At 37.3% G+C, this 24657-nt stretch overlaps 2 protein-coding genes across 3 annotated transcripts in view; both read left to right on the forward strand.

The window, feature by feature from the left end:
* The first annotated feature begins 482 nt into the window (after window positions 1-482).
* LOC127791115 (zinc finger AN1 and C2H2 domain-containing stress-associated protein 16-like) lies at window positions 483-5180 on the forward strand. The gene is made up of 2 exons (XM_052320895.1): window positions 483-818; window positions 3929-5180. Exons 1-2 carry the CDS (start codon window positions 720-722, stop codon window positions 4709-4711), a joined length of 882 nt encoding a protein of 293 aa, XP_052176855.1. The 5' UTR covers window positions 483-719; the 3' UTR covers window positions 4712-5180.
* A 2398-nt stretch (window positions 5181-7578) lies between these two features.
* LOC127790716 (protein SEMI-ROLLED LEAF 2) overlaps window positions 7579-24657 on the forward strand; it is a 49051-nt gene continuing 31972 nt past the window's right edge. Inside the window, exons 1-3 of one of the 2 annotated variants that reach the window (XM_052320333.1) lie at window positions 7579-7717; window positions 8144-8416; window positions 9890-9964. In XM_052320333.1, the coding sequence (XP_052176293.1) occupies window positions 8279-8416; window positions 9890-9964 (213 nt within the window). In that variant the 5' untranslated portion in view covers window positions 7579-7717; window positions 8144-8278. Of the gene's footprint in view, window positions 7718-8143; window positions 8417-9889; window positions 9965-24657 lie in introns of those variants that run through there. The other variant, XM_052320334.1, reaches the window with a different exon arrangement.

The raw sequence follows: 24657 nt of genomic DNA on the forward strand, positions 1-24657 counted from the left end.
AAAAATCATGCCGTCATAGCATAAAAAAAAAAAGATGCAGGGTCCCTCAACACACTCAAATAAATCTATATAAACAATTTGATAAAAAACAAAAACAAAAACGATGTCTCCTCTTGCACTTTTTTTTCCTTTTGTTTTTCTCCTATTTTGTTACCTAACTAGAGCATTGGAAGGCTTTTTTAAGAACGCTACTGAGTAGCTCTAATTTTACTTTACAAGTTCACTCTTTTATCATATTCAACTAAAAGAGTTATAATTAAGTGTCAAATAAATTATTTGATTAAATTTATGATTGGTTCAAAATCTTAGGGCATCAATATGTTTAATAGAAGTTAGCATCCCCATTGGTATAATTTTTTTTTTTTGGTTTATCGCGTGCCCTCTAGAAGATTTCAATATGGTAATTTAAAATTTAAGAAATAAAAAGAATTAATGAAATAAGACAAAGAAGGGGCGTTTCATCGTTGACACCGTTTGAATAATAATAATACAAAAGGAGAAGGAAGAAAGAAAGAAAGAGAGGGGAAAAGGGGACACAACGACGGTGTGTTAGCTGTTGGATTGGATTCCGCGTCTGAAACTTCAACGCGGAATTCCAATTCTTCCGATTCCATATAGTCGACGCCATCCAATCCCAATTCCTGCTCTCAAATCGTTTGACCGATATCTTTTTTGTAGAATTCCCAGATCGGAGATTGTTCGGAGCGAATCGGATTCCGATGGGAACGCCGGCTTTCCCAAATCTGGGGAAGCACTGCACCGTCGAAGACTGCAAGCAGATTGATTTCTTGCCCTTCACCTGCGATGCCTGCCATAAGGTCTCCCTCCCTCCCTCTGTCTAAAACTTTGTGTTTCTTTCTCTCAAATTCTTCATCTCCAATAGATTTAGCAAGAAATGTATATACGCATGTATGCATTTATGTATTTCGTTATTTGGGTTTAGGTTTCTCCTTAACCTGTTCTTGTCTGGAAGTCTTTGTTGATGGATCACTAAAGCTAATGGCTTAGCTTCCTTAATTGGTTGTCAGTTGTATGTTTGCTTGATTGTTTTAAACATTTTCCTGGTCATCATCCCGTTGAATTCAGTCTTCTTCCCATCCGCCTTCTAACCTGCTTATAGACTTTTGTTCCCTTGGTAGACTGGAATATAGGAAGACGTTATGTACATGTATATGCCCTACCCCAAATAGTGGGAGAGTAGACTATACCATTGGTAAATTGTATGAAGTTGCCACTACTGCATACTTGCTCGGTTGGTACTTGTACCTGAAGATTCTGAGTCTACGAGCTTATCTATCAGGTCTGGGACTTGACATTTCGTTTTTTTTTTTTTCTCTCTTCCTTTTCATGTCCGTTGTCAAAATTCTCGTTTGAGATATACTGTTTGATGCAAGTGGAACAACGGTATATTCACCCTACTTTGAAATAGCTAACTTAATTTTTACTTTGGCTCCCAAAATTTCTAGCTATATATATTTCCTCTGCAATTTGTTGCCCAATAGTCTTTCCTTCTCTTTGGTGTCGTCAGCCATGCAACGTTCATTGAGTATGCACAAATGGGTAATTTATTTTCATGCCCTATAACATTGCCACATACTTGGTGTTATATATGATAATAAAGAATCATCATTATCATAAGCCTTAATCACACTAGGCTACATAAATTCTAGCTGTCCAAATCATCTCTTTTTATCTAGAATCCATGTTAAAAAGATTTTACGGTTTTTATGTTAGTTGTCAACAAGCTAATGCGAATCTCTTCCTTTATTTGGGCTTTGGACCTCTTATGATAAAGAGATTCCTTCAACACTATAAATGCTGGAGATAATACTGAATTCTTAGGGGGAGATAATTAAGAATGAGATAAAATAATTGCTAATAAGGCTCCTACTAAGGTTTGGTTATGAGTCAGTGAATCCTTAATGATAAAGGCCTCCTTGGAGTGCACTTCTGGCTCTTGAATTTTATTGGTCATTTCCAATGATAAACGCAATATATTGACAAGGGAATTATATGTATGGGAAAGAATAAAGTTTCCTCCATGAGGATTGAAGAAGAACCAGTTAGAGGGAAAAAAAAAAGAAAAAGAAAAAAGAGTTAAAGCTTGAATAATAGTAAATCTTCATTCCTGTCATCAGGAGGCAGTTTGTGGTTCCTTCTTCGAGCATTTGATTTTAAACTGGTACTTTTATGATGGTTTTTTTCTTTTCCTTTTTTTTTTTTTTTGGGGGGGGGGTGTTTCTCTATATGAGCAGTGTTTAGAAAAGTGTGCTTTAATGCTTGGGGCTTTTTTTGCGCAACACTCAGCAACTTTAGCTCCGAAGTGATTAAAATGCACTTCAAAACTATACTTGGGTTTTTTTATCAAACAATATGAATGGTTGGGTTTGTTTAAATTTTTGTGATATTGTGGCTGCTTGTATGGACTCCTTACCCAAAACAAGTATTATCAGATCTTATAAAGGATCTAAATAAAATCATTTTTACTTTCGTTTAAAAAAAATAATAAAGACTCGACTGTATTTACCAAGTAAAAAATATTGAAGGAAACATGTAATTAGATATAAATTGGATGTTGCTAATTTATTCCTAATTGTTATAAAGTAGGGATTGATGATTGATTTCAGATTGCTGTAAATTAGGGATTGATGATTAATTTCATGTTGCTATAAGTTAGGGATTAATGATTGATTGCAAATTAGAGATTGATTGATTAGAGATTGTTGTAAATAAAGGATTGATTAATTGGGGATTTTGCAAATTAGGGATGATTTTTTTTCTTATTCTTCTATCCTATCCTCTATATAAATCGTGTTTATGAAATAGAATGAGTTTTTTTTGCCAAACTTTTACAAAAAACCAAAGAAGACTCAACAAAATAAAAAATTAAAAAAGAAGTCTTAGGGTATTTAGATCCTTTCAACCGAGAGTTCAAATCAGTTTGTCTTCCAAGTTCCATCAAGACCAGAAACTGACCAGATTGTATCCCTTTATATGTCCTCTGTGTGTTATGTTATAATTGTATGAACTTATAAACTAGTATAAAATATAAATGAAAAATGGTATCTCATCCTTTGTTAAATTTGCAAGTTTCATTCTTATTTAGTTTTTTTTAGTGATTGTTTTTTTTAATAGTTTATATTTTTTATGCTTATAAAAGTTTATACTCTTTATTTTATTTATATACGCTTCACTTTGCTTAAGAGTATCCTTTGCTTTGCACTTGAGCTTTGTAGGCCTTCTGCGTGTAAGTGGGCTTAGTGCTTTTCAAAACACTCACAAGAAGGCGTAAATTTTTCCTAGTACAAACATTTCACTTTGACAAGCTTGCAGTTAAGATCTTGCTTGAAAGTAAATTATGGCTGATGGTACTGGTGTTAAATGCACTTTGATTCACATAGTTTCTGTTACACATGCAAATGATGATGCCAAACTGAAGGTCCTAGAGCTGTGAAGCTTCTTTTCTCTATGCAGTCTCTTCATTAAGCTTAACTGACGTCTAGTTTTATTTAGAACAGGAAAGAAAGAGAGCTGATAAAAGGACCGATGATGAGTTTTCACTGGATTCTCTTTTTTATATGACAGATTATCTAGCGATCAATTTTCGTTGCCTTTATTTGTATACCATTTGTCAGTCTCCCCTCCCTCTCTTCATGGGAGGCTGAAAATTGCAATTTTCTAGTGAGTAGTTTTTGATACTTTGCCAACTTTGGTCTTAAGTATAAGCTATAGCTTGTGTGCCATTTGAGGACTTCGCTTTTTCACTGTTCTTATAGAAGATATATGTTTTTCCATTAGTGCATGGTTGTCAACCTCCCATAGATCTTGACTCATCCTTGCTTTGTCTTTTACCTTGTCACCTACAAATTTTTTCATTGTTTTTCTTTTGGTACTCTATTCAAGTAAGGCATATGTCCAATCCTTGCAGGTGTTCTGTTTAGAGCATAGAAGCTACAATAAACACCAATGTCCAAACGGCAACAAACATGATGTAACTGTTGTTATTTGTCCACTCTGTGCAAAAGGAGTTCGCCTGATTCCTGATCAAGACCCAAACATTACTTGGGAGTCTCATGTCAATACTGATTGTGACCCATCAAATTATGAAAAAGCTACCAAGAAGCAAAAATGCCCCGTCCGTGGATGCAGAGAGGTCCTAACATTCTCAAACACAGTCAAGTGCCGGGATTGCACTGTAGATCATTGCCTGAAGCATCGGTTAGGCCCTGACCATAATTGTCCTGGACCCAAGAAACCAGAGTCAGGTTTCCAGTTTATGAGTTATTTAAACAGGAGTAGAAAAGAAGAGCCAAAATCCAGCAGGATTGCAGCCACATCTTCATCCAAGTGGTCTACAAGCCTCCTAAATGCGGCCTCAAGCTTCCGAGCCACAGCCGAAGCTGGAATAGCAAAATTGAGTAATGAATTCAACCAAAAGTTGCAGACGGGGAAGGATGGAGCGGCGCGGAGCAGCAGCAGTAGCTGGAACACTCCAGGTCAGGTAGAGCAGTGTCCACAGTGCAAGGCAACATTTTCTTCTGTCATAACCCTGGTGGAACACGTGGAGAAAGTTCATGAAAGGAGTGGCAGTCGAACTGGTTTTGAGAAGGCAACGATCGATGCATGTCCCAAGTGTAGCAGAGGTTTTGTTGACCCTGTGTCACTTGTCGAGCATATTGAGAGGGAACATGGGGGCACTTCGAAAGCTTAGAAGCAGCACAGCCAGTAAAAGAAAAGACTTTGAACTGCACATTTTCCCTAAGGACGGTTACAGTTCCGGAAAAGATCAATTTATAATTTTGGTTCTGTTGTGGCTTCCATTGCTTCAAAGCTTACTCAAACGGTAAATGTCTTGCCAAAATTGTTGATTTTCAGTATTGCTTTGATTGTAGTGAACATCCGAGGGATCATGGCACATGATTTTGTGTTAAGAGTGGAATAGTGATGTTTAAATGGGTTGGTCCACCATGAAATATCCCATCCTGGCCAAATATGAAATATCCACACTGTGGGATGATCCTGATCCTCACCCTGGTCCTGCTACGTTACCAAATTGTATTTCTAAACATATTCCATTGTAAACTATATTTAGTTGGCACTAGAAAACACATTCCATCGCCATGACTCGATTATTGTGTTCTCATTTTGTGAAATTTTTAAAGGTGTATTCTATTCTTTTCTTTTTTGAGATAGAAAAACAATTAAATAACTCCTGCCCCATAAGTTGCTTAATCATGTATGTGATGGAAAGCTGCAGCCAATACCATCATAACGATGGAGGAGTTATTATTGCACTTGAATGCTTATGCCATTGCCATGCTTGCCGGCTCAGCATGCCTTCTGCCACCTTTGTATTTATTTCGCATTCTTTTTTCATTCTTTGTTTCTCAGAATGAAGTGCTTTCATTTTTTACTAAAAGAATGAAAAATAAACTTTATGTTTATAATGTTGTCATTCGATAACTTATTTATATTAGTAAAAGTATCGGTCCCACAAAAGGTAACTAGTTGGTCATTGAAGAATTTAGAGACTAAGTCAGTAAGAATATTTTGCTAAAAATTAAATTGATGAAAAGGATTATTAATGAGTGAAGGGGAAATGAGAATATGAGCAATTCAAAACACAAAATTTAAATAAAAAGGCCATTGTTGTTTGAGTCCAAAATTCCAAACAAATATTTATATATAGAGAGAGAGAGAGAAAGAGAGAGAAGGTGATATTTATAGGATTAAAGCCTTAAAGGTGTTGTTAATATTCTTGAGATTTAATGTTATATTGTGATTTTTCTCTTGTTATTAGTTAATTATCATTAAATATTAAAAATTAATTAAAATACCCTTATGTTTAAAGATAATTTTTTTTTCTTTTTTATTTCTCTATTTTCTTAAGTCTTTCCTCTATTTATCTGTCTCCCTTTCTCTTGACTAGGGGTAGTAACGATAATAACAACAGTCATTTATCTTTTTTTAAGACTTTAATTATATTGTCAATCATTTTAGGTTTTAAATTTTAAATTTGAAACTATTTTTTTATATTTGGATGATCATTACAAATATGAAATAATCTAAATGACAAGGCAATTTGGCAGAGATAGCAACATAAGTAAATCTTTATCTCTCTCCATGTCTTTATTCCCCTCTTATGAAATGGATTTGGATTCATCATCCTTCTAAATCTAGACAATCATTTCAAATTAGAATAGTGGGATAAGGACGATTGTTCACCACTAATAGTGGTGAACAATAAATCAATTTCTCTTTTTGTGATAAATTTAGACTAATTTGGGATCATCATTTCTTTGTGTCCTTCATTGGTGATGAACCCAAATGATTGGGTTTAATCTAAATGAAAATAGATAATTTGGGTTCATTACAAAAAAATTAAAGTAATTTAAATTAAACATATCTTTCTCATTTGTCATGAATTTAGATTTCAGTGAATGATTGAAATTATTTAAATTCATATGCGGTAAAACTAAATGATGGATCCATTCTCAATAGACGCATATATAGTAAACTAGTTTAAGTTCCAAATTTATTGTTTTCTTTTTAAAGGGTTGTTGGTAGCCATTAATTGATTTTATTTTATTTTTTGATAAATCAAATTAGAGAAATATGAGAGAGATGAAAGGTAAAATAATTATTTAATCTTTTTTTTAATAATAAAAAATAGTTATTGCTACTTCTCAAATGTAAAAAATGATTCTTATAATTTTGCAAAACCTCATAGTATTTTTTGTTTTTGTAATTTACCCTTAATATATTAATAGAAATTTAAACATTTTTTTTAGAAACAGGGCCAATTTAGTAATTTAATCGTCTGCCACCATCCCATCCGCTGTTACTTGCGAACATGTTCAATCATTTATTGCAAGCGTCCGGCCGGCCAAGCTCATTATAAGAATACTCATATGTATACACACACATATATATGTATATGAGATTAAAAATAAAGTTCCTCAAAAAATGAGAGAATTAACTTCAACTAAGAAAGTAAATAAAAAATAAAACAGCTTAGTCAAGGAAAAATAAATAAATTTTATATTTAATAAAAAACATAAATTTATAATTGTATATATTTTAAGAGTTTTAATTTTTTAAATAATATTATTTAATTTATACTAAACAACATTTACGTAGTAATTCAAATATAATGATATTAGATTTATCCTATCAAATTGTTGTGTTGAAAGAATTAAATGAATGAATTCATATAATTATTATATTTGAATTACGTTATCAGTATTATTTAATATAAATAAATAAATAATTTATCATAAAATATTTAAATGTTTTATGTTCAAATGGGTGAAGCACCTAATGGCTTTTTGTTATACACATAATTATAAATTATAATTAAAATTATTAGTCACCTTTTATCTAATCTCATAAATAAAAAACGAAATTAAGTATTATTTAAAAACACACAACGTTGTAAGTTGTAACATCTAAGTATTGTTAATAAATAAATAAAAGTATTTGGATTTAAAAAATATTTTGTAAATATGGAGAGTGATGGTTGCATGTGTGTGTAGAGAGAGAGAGGGAGAGAGAGAAAGTATAGTTGAGAGAGATAAACAAGGGAAGGTAGTTATATTGAGGGGGTGGGAGAGAGAGAGATTAAAGTTGGAGGAAAGCTGGAGTTTCGGGCACAAGGTTGAAACCCTTTGGCGGACTGCCAGCCTCGGCCTGCGGTAACAGGCGTCCATCCGAGGAGGTAATTTGCATCCCTTTCCGCTCCCAATTTCATTCCCATTGTGCAATCCACACGGATTTCGATGCATGCATATGTTGTGATGTTCATTTCGCCATGTTCCATCTCAAAGACTTTCACAAATTGTAGCCTAATTGCATTCCCTCTGCAATCTAATGCGTCTACGCACAGATGTCAATTCTTGTGTTGTGATATTCGTATCACCAAGTTCAGTCCATTGTTCCCAAAAACTTGCTTAAATTATATCCCAATTTCATCGTTCTGCACTCTAATATGTCTTCGCACACATGTCGATCCATATGTTTCGATATTCGCATCACCAAGTTCAGGAAAACTTTCATGAATTCTGGCCTTCATTTCTGTTTTACGCTTTCCGGAAACGGAATTTCCAATTTTTTAATGTTTGAGCCTGGAATTGTTTATTTGCAGGCCGGTCCTGGGATAACCTTTTTGTTATTGAGAGCTTTTCTTTCCCTTCTAATTTGGGTTGTCCAAATTTTGAGTGGAAGGGAAAGAAAGCAAGTTTTGAAGGAAAAATAAAAATTATAGTGATTGGGATCAGAAATGAGTGTTGTTTCCGGAGTGATTTCAAGGCAAGTTTTGCCGGTATGTGGTAATCTTTGCTTCTTCTGCCCAGCAATGCGGGCAAGGTCTAGGCAGCCTGTGAAGAGGTACAAAAAGTTGATTTCCGAAATTTTTCAGGTTAGTTCTGTGTTATTACTTTATGATGTTCTTGATGGTGTTGGTAGACCAATTTACCTTATGTTCTTTGCTTGACCATGGATAGTAGCGACTCTATTGATAAATGTCCTTGAAAATCATCAAGATTCACCAATTTGATCTTATATAACAATTCATATATGCTTCTTGTTTGAACTGATCATATACTTCCTTCTCATAACATATTAAATAAATCGGAAATCTTGTTCTTACTTTGTGGAAGTTGAGTCACAACAACAAAATTAGAAGCCTGTCTTCCACTAGGTGGAATCAGTTGATGAATTCTAGCTCTCCAATCATCTATAACACCATTAATCCCACATCATAAAACTTTAGTCATAATTTGTCATTATTTTTTCCTTGAGTTTTAATTATTAGAAAGGAACTGAGATGATGAGATTGCTCTATGGAGCTGTGACAAGAAGCGACCTTATTGTTACATGGCAAGATTGCACACATTTGAGTGTTTGCAGAACTTGCAATGGAACGAGCCTCATTTGTTTCTGAATAAAGAAAGAATGAAAGAAAGAAAACAAGAAAAAGAAGATCACCAGCTACCAGAAATAAATAAGGAAGAAAAGAATAAGAAGATTTGAAGTGCTGAAGTTGAAGAAGAATATGATGAGCAGAGGGTACTTCTGTTGAAGTAACAAAAGCCAAAATGAAACACGAGACCATCTGGGTGCTATCAGTTGTGAAGAAATGAAACACGAGGGAGAGTTTGGCAAAATTGAATTGGCACTGAGACTATCTTGGTCCTGTTGATCGGAGAGTTGTTGGGTGGAGAGAGCTGTTGGTTCAATAGTTGAGAGTAGAGCTGTTGGTGGTGGAGAGGAAGATTGAATGCAAGAAGAGAGAGTTGGACAAGGCTTCCAGTTGGAGGGGATATAGGTTGGAGAGGACCACGGGCAAAGAAGAGGAGAGCAGAGCTTGAGGTTGGTGATGGAGGGAAAGACTGGAACAGTGAACACAGATCTAAGGAAAAGCAGTTGAGACTTGGTTATCTCTCACACTGAAACCTTTTTGGTGTTTCCGTGTTTCGCTAATTTTTTTATGTACTTTGTATTCTTTTTTTTTAATGAAAACACACAATCAAATGATATTTTTTTTAATTCAAAATTTTAAAAGAAAACAGAAAACTGAAAGCAATAGCAAAATGAAATTGGGTCTAAACAAGCTTGGTCAACTTGCAGATTAAGGTATCTGTTCAGCATTTTATTTTATTTGGATTTACTGTTGAAATGGAAAATGTTGTATAAATAAGGTTCTGCTATGCCTATTCAACATCATTATTTCATTTGGCTCTACTGTTTGAAATGAAAAATCCTTTTTTGTTGTATAAACAAGGTTCTGACATATTATGGTTGCAACTGATTTGAATGTCTAAGAAATTGTCTTCTACTGAATAAGAACAACACCATGACAACATGTTGCAATTTCTTTGATATTTTGTAGGAAGCAGAACCCAACGACCGAAAGATCGGAAAACTCTGTGAATATGCTGCCAAAAATCCTTTGCGCATACCGAAGGTACTATATGGTCAACATGTAGTACAGAGATACTGGGGTTTGTGCCAGTCATGCAGCATTGTTGATTTTTTATGGGAAACTTATGGTGTCATTTAAATACATGTGCAACTACTTACTTACATATGTGGTTGTTGGGACACTTTGACATATTGATAGGTCAAGACAGTTTGGATTGTTGTAGAGTGAAAGAAGTCCTACTAAGCTAAAGAAGCAGATGAAGCATCAGATAACTGCCCTTGGAACATATTCATGTCTTTATGCAACTTCTGTTTGTAATGATTTTTCCTGCTTCATTTGTTCCAATGATGCAGGATCATATTCTTTATTTATTAGTGTTTTTATTTTATTTTTATTTGTTTCATTATGATTAGTATTTAAGTTATTAAGTTTTGGAAACTTTTTAAGTATATTAGCTTTAATAAGGAGTCATGTGGCAAGTATATGATTTTTAAAATAGATGAACGGCTAATACTAGAAGGATTTTTCTGCGATCAACAGCTAGGATTTACTTATTGCCGTAACCCTAGTATAAATAATAGCCTTTTAAGACACTTTGTATGCGACAGTTTCATTCTAATTTAATTTTTTCTTAAACACTAATTTTTGTATCTTCATTCTAGATTTGATCTTATACTGTTTTAGCCCAATTTTTGCACTTGTTTTTGCTGATTCTTCCTCTCAGACTACATTAAAGTGGTATCAGAGCGGATGATCTTATAGTTGTGTAGAGTTTTCACTTTTAGAGCCATGGTTGGACGTGCTAAAAGATGTGGAAGAGGCAATCAAGTCCAAGAAACTGAGTTGGCTCTGATGCGGTGTATGACTGGAGATTTGTCACGAGCTGTGCATGCTTTGCTGCTGAAAAATCTGATATACAGAATTGAGAGAAAACAGAAGAGGGAAAAGAGAAATTGGAGGGAAAGAACAAAATGAAATCACTATTAGGCTAGGGTTACAGGTACTTATAATAGAACATTATAACTGCTATGTACAAGCTACCTATGCTAGGTACAAGGTACAACTAGTTTATACAATACATCTAATACAAGCTAATCTGAATTCTTAACACTCCTTTTCAAGCAGGCACACACGTATCATATGTGCCTAGCTTGGAACAAATATATTCAATCCTTGGACCTCAACCCTGTAGAGCCTTTGTAAACAGGTCATCCAGCTAATCCATAGTCCCAACAAATGCTATAGAAATCTCACAAGAAACCAGTTTTTCTCGCACAAAGTGACAGTCTACTTCAATATGCTTGGTCCTTTCAAGAAAAACAGGATTCAAGGCAATATGAAGAGCAGCCTGATTACCACACATAAACTGCACAGAACCTAAATCACCAACCTGCAGCTCCTTAAGAAGCTGTTTCAGCCAAATGAGCTCACATGTAGCCAATGTCGTGGCTCTATACTCAACTTCAACACTAGACTGGGCAGCTTCTTACTGCTTTTTTATTCTGCCAAGAAACCAGATTGCCTCCAACTAAGACAGAATAACCAAAAATGGACTGTCTATCAAATGGACAGCCTGGCCAATCAACATTTGCATAACCAGTTATACATGTATGACCTTTATCCTCAAATAATAAACCTTTCCCAAGTGAACTCTTAATATATCGCAAAATACACACGAAAGCCTACCAATGACCATCACAAGAAGAATCTAAAAACTAGCTAACCACACTAACAACGAATGCAATATCTGGTTGAGTCACTACAAGATAATTCAGCTTTTCAACCGGTCTCCTATAATTCCCTGTGTTAGAGTTTGTCTAGAGTATTGATGGTGTTAAAAGTCATTTGTACTAGATTAGGGGTTTTCAAATGTGAGAGAGATGTCAGGTTATTTTCTGTATAAGTTCTTCTAGAAGGGTATGTTTCTAGAAGGCTGACCGGTTCTATTTTAACTGCTTCTTAGGGGCAGTCGGTCAGGTTGTTATTTCCGCCTCTATAGCTTATAAATAGGGTTGGGAGGTAGGATTTGTAGAGAGCTTTTTCGTTGAGTTTTTATACTATCTTGTGCGAGTATGTGCTGTGTATGAAAGAGGATATATCTTTCGGGTATCAACTCTATAGCTTTCAGGTTTTGTGGGTTGTGAGAGAGTTGGGTGTAAGAAGCACATTTAATCATGTATCATCTTTCAAAGATAGTGGAGAAAGCTAAGGGCAAAGCCAATCTGGATGTAGGTCTCATTTGAGACTGAACCAGGATAAGTTCTTGTGTTCTTTTCTGTTCTTGATTTAATTCTTGTACTTTTCTGTTTCTCTGTTATATTGTGAGAGTGCAAGATTATTCGGGTGTGTGTTGAAAATTGAGTGATCAAACTAAGAGGTGAGATCTTGACTAACAGATGGCAGAGATAATAGTGTTTTGCACAGGTTATTATGCGGTTTTAGAGGGTAGAGATAGGTGGTGGCCTCACTTGCAATTGGTAATTAAGTTGGGAGGTAAACCGATAATATCCATACCGGTTTTGTAATAGCGTAGGAATTATCGCCCTAATATTCTATAAATAGGAAAGGGGGGCTAGGCATCATTAACGCATGATGCTATTGTTTCACGAGAAAGCTTTGAGAGAGGAAAGACTGTGATTTTAGAATAGCTTTTGTAATCTTGAGAGAAGGCTTGTAATCGTGGGGTGCAACCAGCTGTACTGGTCATTGTTCTTTGAATCAAAGAAGGCTGCTCTTGGAGGGTTCTTAGGCTAGATGTAGGGTTGTCCTAAGGGGCAATCCGAACCAGGATAATCCATTTGTCTCATGTGGTTTGCTTTACTTTTTACTCTATTTATCATTTTAGTTTCATTCTTTAATTTGTTCTTTCAATTTTGTCTGTGAGTGTGTGCAGTTGAAAGTGGCATAATTTTAGTCTAAGAAACCTGATCCAATGACCCCTAGGTATAACACCCTAGATCATGAATAGGCTCCCCCTGTTCAAGAACAAGCTTAGAATTAGGATCCGTTGGTGTATCAATAGGCCTAGAATCCAACATGCTTGTGTCCTCCAAATATCAAGGACATACTTCCTTTGAGAGAAACAATGCCATGCCTAGATCTAGCAACCTCAATACCTGAATTTTTCGTCTAAAAATGAGAATGCAAATGAGCCTTCAACAGAGAAATCTGCTGCTCAGCATCACCAATAATGAAAATATCATCTGCATAGACAACCAAGTAGATAACACCACCAGGAGCATGACAATAGAAAACAAAATGGTTAGCTTCACTCCTAGTCAAACCAAAGTATTGAACGACAAAGCTAAAGCGACCAAACCAGCACCTAGGTGATTGTTTCATACCATACAATGACTTCTTGAGGTGACAAACCAAATGGGAAGACTCCTTGGGCAACAAACCCATGTGGTTGCTCTATAATAAACTTTCTCAAGAAGATCACCAAGGAGAAAAGCATTTTTGATATCAAACTGATGAGGAAGCTAATGTTTAATGGCAGCCATGGAAAGAAACAAATAGACTGAAGCAATCTTGGCGATAGGGGAAAAGGTATCTCTATAATTAAGACCAAAGATTTGTGTATAACCCTAGGCACCAAACAAGCTTTCAATCTGTCAATAGAACCATCAGAACCAACTTTAATAGTAAAAACCCAACGGCAACCAACTAAGAATTTCCCAGAGAAGGGGAACCAAATCCCAAGTGCCATTAGCAAGCAAACTAGACTTCTCCTCATCCATATCATGATGCCAACTAGGGTGAGCAAGAGCCTCTACAACTGTTTTATGAATATAAATAGATGAAAGAGTGAAAACAAAGGTAGAATGGAGGGAAGATAAACGATGATAACTCAAAAAAGTGTAAATAGGATTAGGATTATGAGAAGAATGAGTGCCTTTGCGTAGTTGATGTAAACCTGTACATAGTTTTTATTTTCATGTGTTTTCTCTAATTGGGTAGGGGTATTTTGGTAATTTCAAGTTTTTTTTTTTTTTTGGGGGTGGGGGGGTGGGGGGTGGGGGCATGTTTTGGTGTAAGTTAGTTTTGGGGTGTCTTTTTGTAAGATCGAGTATTTTGTTGGGGTTCCTAAAGATTAGTGACTTTTAGGGGGAGTTATTTGCAAAATGGGACTTGGCTTCTCTTGGAAGCTTGAAGAGATACAAGTTGGTTTCCCTTGGAAGCTTGAGGTCTGGTATAAATAAAGGGTCTCCCAGCCACTTTGGAGACTTTTTTTTAGCATTTTGAAGACAGAAGCCTCTGCAGGGAGTTTCAGCTCCAAACCAGCTAGGGTTTTGAAGATTTGGAGGCCTAGGTTTTGAGGAGTCGACCCTTTAGCGCCTACCAATCCCTCCACCGCTGCCATAGGCACGAGAGGCTAGCAAGAAGCTGCTGCTACTTGGCTGTTCTAGGACTGAAGAGGTGTGATCTCAGTTATTTAACTGTGTTGTTTTCTGTCCATTGTTTCAACACTACATCCTTGCTGTGTTTGTGCTATTTTTGCTGTCCCTATTTGCATCAAATTGGTATCAGAGAAAGTTCATCTTGAGAGTTAATGGCTGCAAGAGGGAGAAGAGGAAATAGAGGCCCTAGAGGTAGATATGTCACTGTTGAGATGTTTGAAGAACTGCATGAACAATTTAGAAACCTTACACAGCTTGTTACACAGGCTATGAATTTTCAAAATCTGAGAAATGACAGTGATGATGAATCTGATCATGTTGGGGGAGCAAGGAATGGAATTAATATGCTATCTGAGTCTGAAAATGATAGTTTGAGTGATGGAGAAAGACTTGGTAATGAAAGGCGTGTGCAGTGAAATGAAAGGCTTCAAAGATGGGATGATTGCATTGTGCGTGCTTTACAAAGTTCCAAAGAGAGTGGCATCCAAGTGCATATTTCAAAATTTGATGGTGATATGGAAGCTGAAGAATTTTTGGATTGGGTGGACAGCATTGAAAGTTATTTTGAGTAGAAAGATGTACTGGAAGAGAGGAAAGTGAAGCTTGTGGGAGCAAAGCTTCAAGGACCAGCTTCTACTTGGTGGAAACATTATCAAAATGATCGTGAGAATAGAGGAAAAGGAAAAGTTTGAAGATGGAATAAGATGAAAGAGAAGCCGAAGGCTAAGTTTTTACCTCGAGATTATGAGCAAACATTGTTCAGAGGGTTTAGAACTTAAGAAAATGTGGAAATTCAGTCAAGGAGTATACCCAAGAGTTTCATTGGGTGTCACTAAGGTGTAACCTTGCTGAAATTGAAGGACAAAGGGTGAGTCGTTATGTGAACGGGCTCAAAATGGCCATTCAAGATCAAGTAAGCCTGCAACGGCCTTATAAAGTGAGTGATGCCTATCAACTTGCACTCAAAGTTGAAGCACAAAACACTCCTAGAAAACTGGTAACTGGTCGTACCAGTGGTGCCTCAACTAGTAAGTTGGGAGTGGGCGCTAAGGGAAAGGGAATAGCTGCAACCATGTATTCCAATCAACCCAACAATTATAATAGTGGAAAGATAACCCCAGTACAGCCTAATAATCAAGGGAAGGTGGTGATTAAATGCTATAGATGCTTTGAACTTGGACATAAATCTAATGAGTACCCGAAAAGAGATAATAGGGTTAATCTTGTTGAAGCTGAAGAAGACGATCCAGAAGAAAATTTTGCTAGTTTTGAGGATCAGGAGCAACAACCAGAAGCTGAAAATTAATTAGCAGAGGAAGGAATTGAGAGGGACACACTTGGCGAGGCCTTAGTCATCTGGAGGTCATTGCTTTCCCCTCCAGCTAGCAGTGGTAATTGGCTAAGGAAGAACATTTTCCTAACTAAATGTACAGCTGTTGGAAAGCTATGCAATTATTGATAGTGGGAGCAGTGAGAATTTAGTCTCTCAAGAAAAGGTGGATAAATTGAAATTGAAGGCTGAACGACATCCACAACCATATCAGATTCTTTGATTCAACAGAGGAAATGAGGTAATTGTCTCATCAAGATGCCTTTTCAATCTTTCAATTGGTTCCTTCAAAGAATCAGTTTTTTGTGATGTGGTCCCCATGGATGCTTGCCATATCTTACTTGGCCGACCTTGGCAATATGACCGGGGCACAATTCATGATGGTGTGAAGAACACTTATTCATTTTCCGTCAAAGATGGTGAGAAGAAGAAGAAGCTTGTGCTGAAACCAATGAAGAATGATGAAGATAAGGGCTGCTCTATTGCACTTGTAAATAGAGGGGATTTTATTGGCAAAATCAAGGAAACTGGGTCACTATATGTTCTTCTTCAAAAGGAAGAAAAGCTGCAGTTAGATATTTCAAGTGACATGAGAGAAATTCTTGATGAGTATAGAGATGTGATGCCGGATGAGCTACCCGATGGACTCCCTCCAATTAGGGACATACAACACCACATTGATCTTATATTGGGTGCCACCTTGCCTAATCTACCTCATTATCAAATGAGTCCAAATGAGCATGAAGAACTTCAAAGGTACGTTACAGAACTTCTTAGGAAAGGGTTCATACAAGAGAGTCTAAGTCCTTGTGCCGTACTAGCTTTTCACCCATAAGAAAGATGGGAGTTGGAGAATGTGTGTTGATAGAAGGGCTATCAATAAAATAACCATTAAATACAGGTTTCCCATTCCAAGATTGGATGATATGCTTGACATGCTAGCTGGATCTCGTGTTTATTCCAAGATTGACTTGAAGAGCGGCTATCACCAAATCAAAATAAGACCTGGAGATGAATGGAAAACAGGTTTTAAGAGCAAGGAAGGACTCTACGAGTGGTTGGTAATGCCTTTAGGATTGTCTAATGCACCTAGTACCTTCAAGAGATTTATTAATTTAGTGGTTGAAAGCTACTTTTGGCCTTCCATGTGTCGGGATGTATACAAGTATGCCACTCCTTGCCGCACCTGTCAAGTTTTGAAGGGGCAACAACAAAATATAGGTCTTTACACTCCTTTACCAGTCCCTACGGCCCCATGTATTGACATAAGCATGGACTTTGTATTGGTTTATGGTGGACTGCTAGGGGTGTTGATTCCATCTTGGTCATGGTGTATCGATTTTCAAAGATGGCCCATTTTATTGCTTGTAAGAAGACTTTTGATGCAACTCACATGGCAAATCATTTTTTTAGGGAAGTGGTTAGACTGCACAGGGTGCCAAAAACTATCACCTCTGATTGGGACACAAAGTTCCTTAGCCATTTTTGAAGGACATTGTGGAAAGTATTGGCAACAAAATTGCAGTACAGCAGTGCTTATCACCCACAAACAGATGGGCAAACTGAAGTAGTAAACAGGAGCTTGGGGAATTTGTTGTGTTGCCTTGTAAAAGACAACATCTGACAATGGGATCTAATTTTGCCACAGGCTGAATTTGCTTATAACAGCACTTTTAACAGATCTACTGGGAAGAGTCCTTTCCAAGTGGTATATGGAACAAATCCCAATCAGATTGTTGATCTCATGGATGTCTCCAATCAGCATAGCGTTAGTGATGATGCAGTTGCTTATGCTGAGAATTTGAAAGAGGTACAAGAAGAAGTTAGGAAAAGGCTTGAAAATGTGAACCAACATTACAAGGCAACCGTTGATCAACATAGAAGGTATAAGGAGTATCAAGTGGGTGAATGGGTCATGGTTTTCCTTCGAAAAGAAAGATTTCCAGCAGGTACTGTTGAAGTATTTGCCTAAGAATTAGACATATAGTCACGAGAGAGGAAGGTCGAACAAAAGGAATTAGATTAAAGCTTCTAGAAGATCGGTAGTTAGGGATTGTAACGGTAACCGCCACGTGTATAAGGTGGCTACCGAGGTTAGTATCCTTGTAATTCCTGCCCTCTATAATTCCCGCCCTCTATGGTCTATAAATAGAGGGTTGGGGGTCTCATTTTCTTTGAATCAGTTTTCATTCTATCTTGAGAAAGAGTATGTGTTGTGTATGTGCGAGAGAAGAAGTAAAGGACTAAACTTGAAGAAAGTAACATGAGGGACTAAACTCAAAGAAAGTAACATCAAAAGAGAGGAAATACTGATTGAGATTCGGGGAAAAACACTTATACCCTTTCTGAAATTGAGAATATCCCAAAAAAACACATTTAATAGATCGAGGTGATAATTTGTCCTTTCCTATGGATTAAAGATGAACAAAACATGTGAAACCAAACATACGAAGACAAAGAGGATATAAGGGTTCATGAGGAAAAAGTAGTGTGAGGAATATGCCTGTTGAGAACAATAGAAGGCATTCAATTAATTAGATAGTAGGAATTCAAAAGAGTAGCATCCCAAAAAAGAAGAGGAACATGCATATGAACTAATAAGGTATGAGATGACGATTTTTACGTTTTGCTACCCCATTTTGTTGTGGAATATACAAACATGAAGTTTGAAAGAATTCCATGAAAAGATTGAAAAGACTTGGAACAATACTCCTTGGCATTGTCACGTCGAAGGATACGAATAGAAGAATCAAACTAAGTTTAACCTCATTATAAAATGAAGTGAATAAAGACAACAACTCAGTTCAATCCTTCATCAAATACAGCCATGTACAACAAGAATAATCATCTGTAAGTGTAACAAAGTAAGAAAAACCTGTTTAGATTTAACTTGACTCAAGACTCCAAATATTAGAATGTATAAGAGAAAAAGAAGAATCAACTCTTTTATTAATTCGATTCGGAAAAGAAGAGCATACATATTTGCCCAATTGGCAAGATTCACAATCCAAAGACTATAAAGAAGACAAAGATGGGATCATCTGTTTAGTAAAAATGAATGAGGATGGCCCAATCTACAATGAGTTGACAAAAGTGTGGCTGTAGTACCAGTACAAACAGAGGGCAAAGAGAGATGATAGAGGCCTTCATATTTATGCCCTGTGCCAATCATTTGTCTAGTATTCCGATCCTACACCAAAAAAGAATTGGAATCAAAGATAACCCGACAATCAAGAGATTTAGTCAAACAACTGACAGAGAACTATAAGGACAACAAGGTACGTGCAGGACTGAACTAAGGGATAAGGAAGGCAATGGATTAGCTTGGCCCATACCTGTAGGAATGGCTTTAGAATCATCAGCCACGAAAATAGAAGGCAACGTATTAGATGATTCAATATGAGAAAACAAATATTTATTACTAGAAATATATTCAGAGGTTGTAGAATCAAGGATCCAAGGACGAAGCATGGAATGTGATACACAATCAGAAGGAGAAGAATCTGCTATTGGAAAAGGAACAGAACCTGCAGCTTGTGCAACTGAGGCTACAGAAGTAGGTGCCTACTTAGTTAATTCAGTTAACTCCTCTCTGGAAATAAGCTGAGAAACAGCACTAGGCTCAGAGATAACTCCCTGACCAACTGAAAGTGAGGTGGAAACAAAATCCTCCTGTAGGTGGTTAGTGATATCATCCATAGATGCCACATTTGCTTTATTGGACAACCATGTAATGCATAACAGGTCTCTTTATAATGACCTGGTTTATGACAATATGAAAAAAAAGGCCATTTCCCCCTTTTCCACCATTTCCACCACACTATGGTGGCTTATTCTTGGACTGATTACCATGGATTGATTACCAAAGGATGTACCCTGAGAAACCATAATCGAACCCTCAGCTACAGAATCATGACCGGTAAAAGACTGAGTACTACGCAGCAGCCTCACAAATACTTCTTCCATTGTAAGAATGACAGATCCACTGAGAATTTGTGTTCTCACACTTTCCAAGTCAGGTCCTAATCCAGCCAATGTAATGTAAGCACCATGAACAAATTATTGTGTTGGACACACTGTTCAATAATATTCTCGGTGGTTAGCAGCATAATATTGAAATCTGTCACAGTAGATTGAACCTTTCCCAGATATGTGGTCATATCTAAATCTCCTTTTTGATGTTTAAACCGTGTACTAATAATTGTGTACAAATGAAGGATGTCATTTGTATAAAGCCTCTGTGCATGTGACTATATATATGCACTACTTTCATAAACACGAAAAAGAGGCACTAGATCTAGCTCAATGGACTGCCGTAACACAGAAACAAGCTGTGTATCAATTTTATCCCATAATGTCCTAGCAGTTTCTGGTATCTCAATCAACTTCTCAGTTAGATGATCACTAACCCCTTGGCCTTGAAACCACATTTTAACTGAGGCTGACCAGGAAAAATAATTTTTCCCATTCAACCTTTCAGTTGTAATAACAGGAGTACCAGATATGTTTGGGACAACAGTAGAAGGATGAGACAGTACCTGAGAACCAGACATGTCAAACCCTAATTTCAACAATCAACACAACGAGATGACTCCAAAATACCAGATCTCAGTCTCAGGAATTCCACAGCAGCAGATCACAGCTTCAAGAACAGTCCTGATCAGAGAAATCTTAATCAGTAGAATACAGCAGAACAGCAGATCCAGCCATTTAGATCTAGAGAATTCCGATCTCAGACCACAGAAAAATTCTAATCTCAGACCAAGAGATTTCTATTGTAGATCAAGCACTAGAGATTCCAATCTCAGACCAAGCCTAGAGATTTCGATCTCCTGATAGAAACTTGATCAGATCGCTGATCTGAACATCATCTGAGAAATAATGAGTGATCAGGTCACAACTCTTGACCAGATGATCAGATTGAGAATACAGTAAACAAGATTTGATGATTGAACTTCATCAAATCTGCTCCAAATCTCCAGTTTTATCCCTCAATGGCTCTGATGCCATGAAAAATCTGACATACAGAATTGAGAGAAAACAGAAGAGGGAATGGAGAAATTGGAGGGACAGAACAAAATCAAATCACCATTAAGCTAGGATTACAAGTACTTATACTAGAAGATTATAACTGCAATGTACAAGCTACGTGTGCTAGGGACAAGGTACAACTAGTTTATACAAGACATCTAATACAAGCTAATATGAATTCTTAACAGCTGCCGCAAGACTCTGTGGGAAGTATGGAGATCTTGGAAGGTAATCACGACCCTTTTTACATGCCAGAAGGTTGTCTTGAGGGAGAACTTGATGATGGAAAAAAATGAAAACCCCTTTCATGATGCTGGAACCGCAGATTTTGTGGCATGTGATGGGTTTGGAAGCAAGCTAAGGGAGTTACTTTGAGTGGAATCCTATGACAGAAGACAAGAAGGTGGTTTTTGTGAAGTTGAAATCGAAAGGCACTGCCCTTCAATGGTGTAAAAGAGTTCTAGAGCAGCATGCTCACAAGGGAATCCAAAACTTCAGATTTGGGATCATATGAAGGCGTCAGCTGATTATGCAATGGATATGAGAGTTTCCATTCCTTGAAGCAAAAAGGAATGACCGTGGAGTAGTACACAATAGAGTTTGATAATCTATCATTACATGTTGGGTTAAATGAAACCAATGAAAGGATGACTTCACAATATTTGGCCAGTTTAACCTATCTGTAAGAGATGATGTGGGTGTTGTACACTTGTTTAAGCTTGAAGATGCTTGACAATATGCTTTAATGGCTAAAAAGGATAGCTCATTTTGGTGCTAGGCATCCTTTAAATTTGAGGGACTTTTGTGTCAAGTCCCAAGCTTCCAGCTGCTGTCCAAGGTTGGAAAAGTGCACAAATAGTTTCAAGAAAGGACCAAACAAGCAGTATTAGTTGTTGGGGGCTAAATTCTCAGCAAAAGGGGGAAAGAAGTCATCTGTTTTGTAGCTTCAAATGTTGCTAGCAGCAACCCTACACAATCTGCCTTCAATGTTTCAGTTATCATGAATTGAACCAATGCACTTACTCTTGTCCTCAACATAGAGTTAATTTACTAGAAGCTGAAGCTGAGCATGTATAATACAGTGGAGAACCTCTTTATGATGAATATTTTGGAGTTGAGGAGGAAGAAATTGACTTATTACCTGTCCAAGGCAAAAATCTTGCTGTACAATGGGTTTTATCTACTCCTAAGATGGTAGAACAAGAAGATTGAAGATGGCATAGCATATTTCACACCAAGGTAACTTGTGGAGCAAAGGTTTGTGATGTTATTATTAATAATGGTTGTATGGAGAATATTGTATCAAAGGAAGCATTTAAAAAGTTAAAACTTGCCACAAAAAACATCCCTGACCCTACGAAATCTCATGGATAAGGAAGGATAGATATCTGTCACTTCAAAATATCTGACTGCTTTAGGCAATTCCTTAGGAAACAAAAGTCTCCATAGAGCTGCAAATTCAATTTTTCAATAAAAAAACCAATAGTCCTACACTCACAAGTCACAAGGGTTTGTTCATCATCAAAACATAACTTAGGGTTACATTATGATCAACATGTGCAAGTTGGCTCAACAAGATGAGTCCTGAAGATCAAGTATAGAAGATTTTTGAAGACACAAAATAGCCTAGCATATGAAAATTAGGAAAATGAAAATATAATTACCTAGAATAATATTACACTAAACTAAAAATTTTGAGGATACATAGCTTGAATTTGGGTTGTTGAGGAATGTATAAGAGTGGATCCTAGTAGGTAGGCGTCCTTTGGGAATTAATGATAGGGACAAATAGCTTTTTTTTTTTAAATAAGTGAGCACAGATATGATATTAATGAAACCAAAAGAGAAATACAACAATCCTTAGAAAAACACAGTGCCCCCCCCCCCCCCCCCCCCCCCAACTACCACCAGCCATTAGGGAGACTTGGACAACCCAAGCTGCCTTCATAACCAACCAGCCTGGTAGAGAGAGAAGAACTTATTGGCCAAGAGTTGAAGCATACATGATGACTGGCTCCACAGAATAAGGAAAAGATGGCTCCACAACCCTAACCCAAGCTGTAATACCCCAAAAGTCCAGAGAAGGGTAGTATATATCAAGGAGAAGTAAGGAAGGAAACAATATCAACTATATACCTTTTGGGCTAAATGTAGGTAAGGAACTCCTGGGTTAAGCGTGCTTAAGCTGGGGTAGCTCAAAGTGGGTGACCCCCTGGGAAGTTCATGTAGGCCCATCAGGGAAAGTTGTTCCGGTTTTTCCTATCGCTCGATGTGGGATGCTGCAGGTGGTATCAGAGCCGACCCTTGGTGAAGGCAATCCGATAAGGGCGGGGAGTGGCGCCGAGGCTTGAGGGCCTGTACAAAGAGCGGCTCCTGGCAGGCTTCTAGGATGATAACTCCCAAGGGGAGAAGATCTAGGACCAGTTGTAAGGTCGCATGACGAGAACATCATGTGCTCAAGGGGGGGAGAATGTAATATCCCAAGAGCCCAAAGAATAGCAGTATATATCAAGGATAAGTAAGGAAGGAAACAACACTAGCTAGATACCTTTTGGGTTAAATGTAGGCAAGGAACTCTCAGGTTAAGCGTGCTTGAATTGGGATAGCTCAAAGATGGGTGACTCCCTGGGAAGTTCATGTAGGCCCATCAGGGTAAGTTGTTCTGGTCCTTCCTATTGCTCGATGTGAGATGTTACACAAGCCACTAACCTGGCTAGCACCAAGTTAAAGATATCAACCGCACTAGACCCCTGATCCTCGAAAACTAACATGTTATGCTCTAACCACACCGTCCATAGTGCCACATATAAAAGAGACTTCCATATCTTCCTATGCACTTTATCCCAAGCAAAATAATCCCACTAATCAAATAAACCCCCAACCGAACTCAGATAAACCCACTCATAACCCCACCACCTAAAAATCCGTCGCCACAAGCACAAGTTTGTCTCACAGTGAACAAAGAGGTGGTCCAGACTCCGGAATAAAGCCGTAAAACACACAAAGTAGAGCATCCCCCTATAGAATCTCTTTCCTACCCAGATTGTCCTTTATGTTAATTTTCCCCCAAATGACCAGCCACACAAAAAGCTCCACCTTTGGAGGAGCCAAACTACCCCAAACACGAGCTGCCACAGAATTAATTGGGGGAACATTGGATCTAAACATCAATGAACAAAGTTTCTCATTAAAAGAGTGCGTTGAAAAAGAACCATCCCCTTTAAATGACCAAAAAACCTGATCTCCCCTTCCACTTACTAAATGAACTTGGGAAATAACCCTCAGCAGCTCAGCCCAGACAGACTCTTCACTTTCAAGAAGCGGCCTCCTCTAGCTAAGGCACCAAAACCACTTGTTATTCACCCAAAACCCCAACTCTGCCACCCTCTTCCCTTTATCCAAAGACACCGCATAAAGTCTTGGGAACAAGTCCCAAAGAGAAGAGATACCCACCCAAATGTCTTCCCAAAACTGAGTCAAGTCGCCCCTACCCAGATAGATTTTTACCCCTTCCATGGCCACTGACCGAGCCTCATTGCTACTAGTAAAAGAACCAACAATGCCCTGCCACCAAGAACTAAAACTCCGCTTAACCTCCACATCTTGGATTCCAGAAAAAAATGTCATTATACCTTGCCCCAACAACTTTACACCAAAGTTAATCCCTCCCACTAATCATCCTCCAGAGCCATTTAAAGAGCAAAGCTTTGTTTTTGGCCAACAAGGACCCCACCCCAAGCCCACCCAACTTCTTAGGCAACTCAACCAATTTCCATCTAGTAAGAGCCATTTTTGCCACCCCCTCATTTTGGACCACAAAAACTTTCTCTGCAGTTTAGCTTTAGCCACCCCAACAAGAATTTTGAAAAGAGACATGTAATAAATTGGCAATGGCTAAGAACTGATTTTATTAATGATAACTGGCCAGACATGGATAGAATCCCAGCCTTCCAAGAAGCGAGCTGACTCTTAAC

This window comes from Diospyros lotus, chromosome 14 (assembly GCF_014633365.1).
Source record: "Diospyros lotus cultivar Yz01 chromosome 14, ASM1463336v1, whole genome shotgun sequence".
Taxonomy (NCBI): Eukaryota; Viridiplantae; Streptophyta; class Magnoliopsida; order Ericales; family Ebenaceae; genus Diospyros; species Diospyros lotus.